The 11,126-nt window shown below is 35.7% G+C and overlaps 1 protein-coding gene across 2 annotated transcripts; it reads left to right on the top strand.

Annotated features, from left to right (window-relative positions):
- Positions 1–2,099: 2,099 nt before the first annotated feature.
- LOC121775860 (putative disease resistance protein RGA3) lies at positions 2,100–7,607 on the top strand. 2 transcript variants are annotated; one of them, XM_042172936.1, is made up of 3 exons: positions 2,100–2,557; positions 3,254–6,770; positions 7,279–7,607. In XM_042172936.1, the coding sequence occupies exons 2-3, from the start codon at positions 3,331–3,333 to the stop codon at positions 7,328–7,330; spliced, it is 3,492 nt and encodes a 1,163-aa protein (XP_042028870.1). In that variant the 5' UTR covers positions 2,100–2,557; positions 3,254–3,330; the 3' UTR covers positions 7,331–7,607. The 2 variants fall into 2 exon arrangements, with proteins under 2 accessions (XP_042028870.1, XP_042028871.1); XM_042172937.1 differs by having other exon boundaries at positions 3,388–6,770.
- Positions 7,608–11,126: the final 3,519 nt, after the last annotated feature.

Consider the following 11,126-nt stretch of genomic DNA (forward strand, 5'->3'; position numbering starts at 1 on the left):
TATTATTATTATCTCCTTTTTTCTCAAAACTATTTTGGCGGCCAATTTTGTTTCCTTTGGAGTAACATAAAACATTTAGTAGAGGCTTAACTCCCTTCAATTCCCTTCCCATTTGTATCCACCGTTGTTAATTTATGTAGAAATACTATAAATAATTATTATAAAGAATTGAGTGGTGGATATACATATTTATGTAATTAATTAAAAAACCCAATTAAATCACATAGAACGAAAGCAAATAAAGTACTTTGAAGATTTAGATGGTTGAACAAGAAAAGGAGAATATGAATAAAGTTGGTAAGTTTGTTGCTGACTTTGCATGAAGCTTGAAACACACAATAAAATTAATGCATCGAAATCAAGTCGTTAAGATAAAATGGGAAGAAGAAAATTTAAAATTGACATAATAACAACTAAATACAATCAATAATAATTAATGCAATTGCAGAAATTTAATTGATTGATTATTCAACTAGTTACCAATCACCACTTTAAGATGTAATGTTTCGTAAAGCTCTTGGCCGACAAAGATATATGGTCTATTTTATTCTTACCAAAGGAAGTTGCTTTCTTAAGTCGTTAGATACTATTTCAAATCTTCAACCACCATTAGGAATAGAGATATGTAGCTAACAGATTTTGGAATCGTTTAATTGGATTGAAATCAGTGGTTCATTCAGAATTTTGGATTTGAAAGTGTGACAAATAATTACAACGACTTAGATTTGAAGTATGCAGTCGTCGATGAAGGTATATAGGGATGTCAATCGGGTCGGCCCATCGGGTTTCGGGCCGGCCCTACTCGGGTTGCGGGTCAATCGGGTGCGGGCTAATCGGGTTGTGAATTTTTTCGGGTTGTAAAAGTTCAACCCTAACCCTAAAAGCTCGGGTTTCGGGCTAGCCCAACGGGTTAATCGGGTTGCTACCGATAAGATTAACATGCAATCAATCCAATAAATAACGATGAAAATTAGTTATATTCATAAAATGTAAAATATTTAATTATGATACATTTGAGATATATGGTCAAACTCAATCATAAACATGATCAAATACTAATATTTGAGATATTTCGAGAAATTTTAATGCATGTTGTAGAAATTTAAATATTTTTTTAAGTGAATTTGAAGTTTTTAATTTATTTATCAATTATTATATTAATAAAAATTCAATATATAATTTATATATTTAATATAAAATTGAAAGTTATTTTTTTAGTTATCTATATTATAAAATTAATCAATAAAATGTCGAATTATGAGTAAAAAATTGAATAATAGAATTTTTATCGGGTTTTCGGGCCAGCCCATCGGGTTTTCGGGTCTAGCCCTAACGGGTCGCGGGTTAATCGGGTGCGGGCTAATCGGGTTTTAATTTTATCGGGCTAGAAATTTTCAGCCCTAACCCTATAAATTTGGCGGGCTATTCGGGCCAGCCCACGGGTTGCGGGCTACATTGACATCCCTAAAGGTATATACCATATGTAGACATGCAAGGATTAGTAGAGGTATATTAATTAGAGATCAATTTGGTCAATAGAGATTGAACGACTTAGATTTGAAGTATGCAGTCGTCGATGAAGGTATATACCATATGTAGACATGCAAGGATTAGTAGAGGTATATTAATTAGAGATCAATTTGGTCAATAGAGATTGAACGAATGAATGGCATGATTGATTTTTCACGTTGAATTATACTCCTTCCATCCATAATAAAATTTCTCATTTTATAAAAAATGGATATCTATTAATAAAATCACATTTCATTGTAATTATTAATCTCCTTCCCCGTATAAATGTAGCAAGGCCCAATCCATTTAAGGCACATATGTGAAGAATCAAGTCCAATAAAGTGAAAGAAAAAACCCAAACTCACAAACACAATTTGCATATTTCATGAAGCTTTTGGGCATGTCTAACTATTTCTTAAAAGGTTTAATCTAATTTCCTTCGCTAAACATAAAAAATGAGGAAGTTTAATTGAGGCCCAGAAAAGTAAAAAAAACACAGGCCCAAAGGAAAAATGAGATTGAGCCTAATCTTTCCTTTAAACAATTTCGAAGTCAAACAAAATTTTCAAAGGAAAAAAGCAGCACAAACATAATTTTCTCTCTCTGCGAAACCATGGAAGGAATGTCTTCAGCAGCCATTGAAGTTCTTGTTCAAAACCTGCTCAACCTTTTCAAGGATGAGTACTCTCTACTTCGAGGTCTCGATGAAGATGCCCAGCAGCTGCAGAGGACTTTAGGGATTTATATATATTTGGAGGGGGTGGAAAATTGGGAGTGGCTGCCCCAATCAATTCAAAATCTCACTCGTCTTGATTGGTTAGAGTTGGAGAATATAGGTGTAGAAGTATTGCCCCAATGGTTACATCTATAGAGTTGCTACAAGTTGAAGCGTCTGCCCTCTGTGGATGCATTGAACCAGCTCACCAAATTAGAAGAGTTACATATTAAAGATTTCCCGGAACTGAGTATTGATTCGGAGTGGTGCAACCTCCTTCCCGGTGTAGATATCAGGGTCGATGGCAAACCTGTTTGAATGTTGTAGCAAGTAAGTATCATTTTTATGGGCTATAGTCCTTTGTCTATTGAGTATTCCTATTGAATTGCTATGTATTGATGCATCTATCGTACTGAATTTTTGTCTTTTCCTCAATGCCTCTCTAACTGAGAATGATTTTGAATAATTTGTCTTTTTAATGTCTCTTTAACTGAGAGAATGATTGAGCTCAATCGGTTTAGGGATTCATGAATAGTTGTAAAAACAGATTAGTAATATTTGAGTGATGCACACAATAAATTCATCACTCAAGATGCTGGTAAGATCACGCCAAATAAATAGTTAATGTATTTCAAAACTGAAGTATAACTTACAAGTATGCTACATTCCAGCAGTTTTACGACCTAATGTACAACTAAGATCCCTCATCGAACAAGTTCGTTTCGTATACTGATGAGATAATTGTGAAAAAAAAATTTAAAACTTCATAATTTGATATTCAATTTTCAAACTTCATTGGACCAACTTGAATTTAACCAAATTTTGTAATTTAAATGACTATTATCCCCAACTTTATCTCTTAGGAAGGCCAGAGTGTTAGTTATCTTTCCTGTTAAAGAATTTGAGCCCCAAATATGAATGTTTTGAGCCCAAAGTTAATTTAGCTTTAGCCCACAAAAAAACTTGTGTTAGATATTAGAAAATTTGTAACCATGTCTATCCAATCCATGGTGCTTCTAAATCCAGGTAGGCATTGAGGGCAGCTGGATGTTTCTTTATCTTTTCAAAGTCGTTTGAAACAAGGAGCTTCTTGTTATTGTCAAATGTCAATGATGAACTGTTGGACTTATCCTATTGTATATTGGTCTTTCTTGCTCAAGTTCACTTCTACAAGCGTTCATCTTCCAAAAGAAAAAATTCAGAACATATTCTCTCTTTGCAAAACCATGGATGGAGGTGTGTCTACCGCAGCCATCGAAGTTCTTGTCCAAAACCTGATCAACGTTTTCAAGCAAGAGTACTTTCTAGTTCGAGGTCTCGATGGAGATGCCCGACAGCTGCAGAGGACTTTGGGGATGATTCAAGCCTACTTGAGTGACGCTGAGAACAAGTCCATCACCCAACAAGCTGTCAAGATCTGGTTGGGGGAGCTTGAAGCTGTGGCTTTCGATGCTGATAATGTCATGGACGAACTCAGTTATCATCTTCTCCACAAAAAAGTGAAGAAAATGATGGCACCCAAAGCGAAGGATAAGGTAATATTGTCCTTCTCATCCTTTAATCGTGTTTCACGTAGGCGTAATATGGCTCATACAATCAAACAAATCAATACCACTTTTGAGGCTATGAATAAAAGGGCATCAGATCTTGGCCTTCAAAGCATGGTTGTGAATGCTCCTGTGGTTGCTGCTCGTACTTACTTGGAGACTGATTCGTTCAGTCTTGATCCAATCTTTATTGGAAGAGATGATGATGTGCCTAAACTAGTTGACATGCTCACCCAAACACGCCCAAAGGAACGGATCTTCTCCATCCTTGCTCTTGTGGGAATGGGGGGTTTGGGGAAGACTACGTTGGCTAGGAAAGTATTTAATCATGAAAGAGTAAAGGCTCGATTCGGATCACATATTTGGGTTCATGTTTCTCAAACTTTTGATCCCATCATTCTTTTAAGAAAAATCCTTCTGACATTGACACCAGATATTGGTGATGGAATTCAGTGTAGGGAAGTTATCTTGAAAAAGCTTCAAGAAGCTCTCATGGCTAAAACCTTTCTTCTTGTTCTTGATGATATCTGGAATGAAGATATTCCAAAGTGGGAAGACTTTATAAATTCCATTTCAGGAGTCTCTTCTACTAAGAAAAATGGCATTATCATCACCACAAGAAAAGAAAAGGTTGCTTCGGTTGTTAACCCGCTTGAAATTCATCATTTAAACGGCTTATCAGATGACGATTGCTGGTACATAATCAAAGCAAAAAGTTTTGATGGAAATGGAGAAGTTCCATCAGGATTTGAGATGATTGGAAGAAAGATAGCAAAAGCATGTCAGGGTTTGCCCTTAGCTGCCAATGTAGTCGGGGGTGTGCTCCACTATAAGTCCAAAGAAGAGTGGCATTTCATCAGTGAAAATTGGCTTTCAGACGGTGAAGGAGGTCAAAATATAAAAAATATACTAAAATTGAGCTTTGATAATCTGTCTTCACCATCACTCAAGAAATGTTTTGCGTATTGTTCGGTTCTCCCCAAAGGTGAAGAAATCGTGAAGCAGAAGCTGATTGAACTATGGATGGCTGAAGGGTTTCTTCAACCAAGCCGAAGAGATAACATGGAGTCAGTGGGCAACATGTTTTTTAAGATGCTTCTACAGAACTCTTTGCTGCAAGTTCCACAAAGAGATAAATATGGAAATATTAGGAGTTGCATGATGCACGATCTTGTGCATGATCTTGCATCTTCTGTTTTGTCTAATAATGCAGATGGCGTCACACCAGTTCGATACATGTTTCACGAAAAAAGATCAAGTACTATTCCCATAGAAGTAGCCATGCATTTGCGTACATTTTTATCAAGAAGTGTAAGTTATCGTAACATGTTCTCAGACTTCAAATGTTTGCATAATCTAACTCTTTATGGTTCTGATTATACTGAGTTGCCCAATTCAGTAAGGAAGTTGATACATTTGAGAAATCTTGATATTTCATGTACAATAATTAGAAACTTGCCGGAGTGGATCAATGAACTCCATCACTTGCAGACATTAAGAGCAAACTCGTGGTTTCTAAAGAAATTTCCAAGTACGTTGAAATATTTGATCAACTTAAGGCATCTTTATTTCTCCATTGATTCAGAGATAGAGTTTCCTGCCGAGATTGGGAGATTAACTAGTCTCCAAACAATGCCATATTTTAAAGTGGGCAAAGAGAAAGGCTACCAAATTGAAGAGCTTGGAAGTTTGAAGAGTCTTAAGGGAGAATTATATATTGGAAATCTTGAAAGGGTGCGTGACAAGGAAGAGGCTCTTAAAGCAAACATATTTGAGAATCCAAACTTATTTGGTTTGCGGTTTTCTTGGAGTGGTGAGAAAGAAGATGAGAGAAATGATGAGAGTGTGTTGGAAGGCCTGCAACCCCATGCAAATTTGCAGAAGTTGGCAATTTCAGGATTCCAAGGCAAAAGACTTGGAACATGGTGTGAGAAGATGGCGGTACGTGATGGGCCTCGAGGCTCTTGGGTACCACTTCACAACTTGATTGAGATAACACTCTCTAGCTGCTCTGAAATTGAGGAAATCCCAATGGTGGAGCACTTGCCAAATCTCGAAAGTCTTTATTTGTTTGGACTGAAAAAGGTGAGGTTCATAAATTCTTCATCAAATTTAAGGTCCTTCCGTATAAAACGATTAGAGAGATTGGAATGTCTACCGGATAGCTTATTCTATAACAATCCCAACCTCTCATATTTGGAGATAAGCGAATGTCGTTTGTTGAGAGCATTACCAGATGGACTGGACACCCTCAGTTCACTTGATCGATTGACTATAGAAGATTGTAAAAATCTGAAGTCGATTGGGAATCCAACAGGCGGAGCAGGACAACATCGAGGAGTCCTCCATCGCCTGAGTATTATAAGGTGTGGAGAGCTGGTGGAATTGCCACTTCAAATGATAGAGTTGTGGGCGCCCACAATTGAGTTTCTTCAATTGGAGAAACTAAGGAGCCTAGAGAATCTATCAATGCTGATTGACTGCCTCTCTAAATCATCTACTCGCCTCACAGAGTTGAGAATAGTAGGTGTTCCTAAATTGATGGCTGCCGGTAGTGTTGAGAGTTCGGGTTTAGGCAGCTTGTGTAGATTAGAGATAGATGTGAGTGTGAACTGGTCAAGGGAGGATAGTGATGCCATTGAACACACTGTTGATGCCTTATTGGAAGGATGTCGCGACTCACTTTCTCAGTTAGAGTTACATGGGGTGGAAAACTGGGAGTGGCTGCCCCAATCAATTCAGCATCTCGCTGCTCTTGATAGTTTGAAGTTGGAGAATGTAGGGGTACAAGAATTTCCCCAATGGTTCGGGGACCTCTCGTGTCTATCGGAGTTGAGCATACATGGTTGCAACAAGCTGAGGAGTCTGCCCTCTGTGAATGTACTGAAGAGTCTCACTCGATTGAAATGGTTAAAGATTAGAGATAGCCGGGAACTACGTATTGATTCAGAGTGGCACAACCATCGCCATCTCAAAATCGAGGTTGTTGATAGCAAGTAAGTACTTATCATTTTTTCATTTTCTGTTGAGGTAAAAAATTTGATGAAGCAATGGATGGCTCTCTATTTGCAAATCCTCTCATTTGTCATTTCTTATACTCTATTTTCCATGATATTTGAAAACAGTTTCTTCATAGTTCATACAGATTAGCTGATTATACTGAAATTTCATCACCTTTCTTCTTTTTTGGGGGGAGAGAAAACAAAAATGACACAGAACAAGATAAAATTTTTGTCAATGCTTTTTCTCTTATTTCCAAAACTACCAAATTTTGAAAAATTTATGATAGAATTCCAACATATAAAAAGGTTCTTCAAATCCAAGATTTACTGAAATGATGACTTGTAAGAAGAGTTAACAGCTGAAAAATGTCAATCCTTTGTGATTTTCTAATTTGTCCAAAGATTTTATATTATCCATCTTGGTCATGGTTTGAATATGTTAGGTTTCATGAACTTACGTACATGCTTTTAGACTCAAATTGGTTGTAAATTCTCATCGTAGGTCGCAAATTGAGGTGAAAACAGAGCGCAGACGAAGAATGGAGTCAAAATAAGACAATATGGCTCATGTGCCGTGTATGCATTTTGTGAGCAATGTCATGGCCCGTGTATGTGGTGCGAATTGAAGTCGAAACACAACGTTCCACACGGTCTAGTCAATCGTAATCCAGAGGGGTCAGAACATTACACTTGACCGCGTGAATTGTCGTTACAAGTCGCACAGTCATTGCTCATAGCATGTAGGGGTTGAATTTTACATAATACTTTGGCGAAGAATTATTTAGTTTGTTTTATGTTTATGTTTTCATTTATGGCTACTATTTTGAGGCACCGATAGCATTAGATTGATTATTCTTTAAACATGTTTACGAGAATACCTAATCTCTAAAGCTTACTAGTCGGATGAAAGTGTGAAATGTGAATGCAGAATTAAACCCTAAGCTTTCAATGGATATTTATAGGTAACCACAAACAACACAAACCTAAGGTCCAGTTATTACAAACACAAAGCTTACTAGAATTGGAATTCAAATTCTAAGGAATTGAATTCTATTCTAATTCAATTCCAAATCCTATGTGTAGTAAAATGAAGTAATTGATATGGAATTGAATTTGAAAAATCTATGCATACACACTATACACAAAATACACACTCACACACACTTTACACAAAATACACATACTATACACACACACAAAATACATATACTATACACACACACACACACACACACAAAATACACACTTCACACACTGCACACTCTACATACGTTATACACAAAATAAGCATAATACATGCACTGTATACAAAATATACATACTACACACATCACATACAAAACACACACACCACACACATTTTACACAAAATACACACACTGCACACACATTATACACAAACTGAAATTTCAAACTTGGTTAAGTTTTTTGGTTAGTTTAGCTTAAAATTTTTGACAATTTCAATTTTTTGATGCGGTACGGTTCGGATTCAAAAAATCTAAAAGCAGAAAAAAAAAATCCAAAAATCGGATGCTTGAAATGTGTGTAGTATGTGTTGTGTGTGTAATACGTGTAGTGTATGAAATGTGTGAAGTGTGTGAAATGTGTAAAGTGTGTAGTGTGTGTAGCATGTGAAATGTGTGTAGTGTGTGAAATGCATGTAGTGTGTGTAGTGTGTGAAATGTGTGAAATCAGTAAAGTGTGTGAAATGCGTGTAGTGTGTGTAGTGTGTGAAATGCATGTAGTGTATGTAGTGCATATAGTGTGTGTAGTGTGTAGTGTGTGAAGTGTGTGAAATGCGTGTAGCGTGTGAAATGCATGTAGTGTGTGAAGTGTGTGTAGTGTGTGAAGTGTGTGAAATGCGTGTAGCGTGTGAAATGCATGTAGTGTGTGAAGTGTGTGTAGTGTGTGAAATGTGTGTAGTGTGTGTAGTGTATGAAGTGTGTGTAGTGGATATATAGTGAATCTGTCTAACTTTATGACTATTTGGAATTCCAATTTTCTACTTTTGGTATGAATTTCAAATTGTGGAATTGGAAATTTGGAATTGCAATTCAATTCCAAAATCCAAATATTTTTGTGGTACCAAACATTGGATTTGTAATTGAAGGCTGATTCCAATTCCACACCTCAAATTCCATGTTCCCAGACACACCCTAATGAATTTTGGAATAATTTATATGGATTGAATCGGTGGCCTAATCTAGAATTTTCTACGTGAGAGTGCAAAAAATAAGTACTCACTCCGTTCGCGAATATGAGTCTCATTCTTATCCGACACGGGTTTTAAGAAATGTTAAGAAAGTTAGTGGAATAAGGGTCCTCGATTTAGCAAATCTCGCCGAAGATCATCCCCAATATTTCTTTCTTGATTTTATTTGATTTAGAATATCTCTTATTTTAGTTAGTTATCTTTAGTTATTTCCCATATCTTTTGTAATATTTTATTTAAATTATCTTGCTTGTTTAGCAAGATAGGTTTAGGATTTAGAATTCTATAAATTATAGAATTCTATAGTATTTTGATTCATTGAGATATAAAGTATAAACTTATTCTCATTTCAGTTTTGGTGGAAATCGCCCTCTAGCATCTCAACTAGGGTTTATCTTGTTCTTCGTCTCACTACAAACGTGCGTGCTCTACAACGATAGATCTAGGGTCTATCAGGGTCCCACTTGTATATATAAATTTTAAATGATATGTGAGTGGATTGAGTTAGTGGAATGTGATGTCTATTTACCATTTATAGTGATTATGAACCGGGACTCCTATTCATGGATGGACAAAAACGGAAAAGCGGAACTCCTATTCGCGGACAAAGAGAGTAACAACGATCTTTGAGACTTGGAGCATGAGCCGTCGTAGTAAATGGAAGCTAAGCATATCACTGTGATCTATGAGTATGTTTGAATAATATTCCTTCCATCCATAATAAAATTTCTCATTTTTGTCAATAATGGATATCTATAATAAATACCACATTCACTATAACTATTCTTGCATTTCGCTGACTCATTATAGGCACATTCTATTATACAGCTAATATATTTTCCTTGTTACATAGAAATAAGTACTTTTAATACAAATTTTAATGCATAATTGGTACAATAAAAAAAGAAGATAGAATTGAAATAGCATTAATTAGTGGATGATAGAGTCCATAAATGATAAAGCAAGAGAGAATTATAAGATTTTTGTTATTATATATGTATTATTTCTATAGAACGTAAAAAAAAGAAATACTAGTATCTATTTCTATGGTATGGACGGAATATAAAAATGAAATCAATGTTGCGCAAACTTTTTCAACCCATTTTTTCTGTACACTTTAAAAAGTTCATGCCATGTTTGAGTCGAAAAATATAGTGTGGACGAAAAGACTACATATATCAATCTTGTTGATTGTCTGATTGGTACTCCCTCCGTCCACGAATAGAAGTCTCGTTTTTTTATTTTGGTCCGTCCGCGATTAGGAGTTTCGGTTTATAATTACCATAAATAGTAAAGAGACTCCACTATCCACTAACTCAATACACTCTCATATCATTTAAAATAAATATATACAAGTGGAACCTATATTCCACTAACGTTCTTCTATCCACTTCTCTTAACATTTCTTAAAACATGTGCTGGAAAGAAATGAGACTCCTATTCGCGGACGTAGAGTATGTAGTTACTATTAAAATAACAAAAAGTATTTATTTGACACTCCCTCCCCTTGCCCTACATATATAGCACGGCCCAATCTATTTTTAGGCCCATCTATGCAGAATCAAGTCCATTAAATGAAAGAAAAGCCCATACTCACAAACACGATTTGTAACACGTAAGCCCAGTATTTTATGAAGCTTTTTTGGGCATGTCTAACTTTATTTCTTAAAAGTTTTAATCTTAATTCCTTCGCTAAATATAAAAAAATGAGGAAGTTTAATTGAGGCTCAGACAACAATAACAGGCCCAAAGAAAAAAATGAGGGTCGAGCTAAATGCGAGTATGAAAGTTATAATGGCCCAAAATATCACTCACTCCAATATCATCCGAGGTTTCATTTTGTCATTTTAATCCAATTTTATTAGGAGGCTCATTTATTTTTACTATTCTTAGCAAATGAGCGTTATATTCCACTAGCTCACTCATATTTTATTAAATCCAATATATAAAAAGTTAATCTTTCTACCATTTTCTATTAAAAACAACGGAATTTCTAATGACCATGGGGATGCTAGAGTAGTTATCATTCCATTAAACAATTTCGAACTCAAACAAATTGTCAAAGACAACTAATAGAGGTGGGTAAGAGTCATTAATGCATGAGAAAGACCTTAGTGTATGCATATCGTCCACAAGCA

Source organism: Salvia splendens, chromosome 18 (genome assembly GCF_004379255.2).
Source record: "Salvia splendens isolate huo1 chromosome 18, SspV2, whole genome shotgun sequence".
NCBI classification, from domain to species: domain Eukaryota; kingdom Viridiplantae; phylum Streptophyta; class Magnoliopsida; order Lamiales; family Lamiaceae; genus Salvia; species Salvia splendens.

Bases quoted from the DNA above. Each gene is read 5' to 3' on its own strand.
- LOC121775860 (XM_042172936.1), top strand. From the start codon at position 3,331: ATGTCAATGATGAACTGTTGGACTTATCCTATTGTATATTGGTCTTTC. The intron at 6,771-7,278 runs GTAAGTACTTAT...TTCTCATCGTAG, and splicing joins ATCGAGGTTGTTGATAGCAA to GTCGCAAATTGAGGTGAAAA.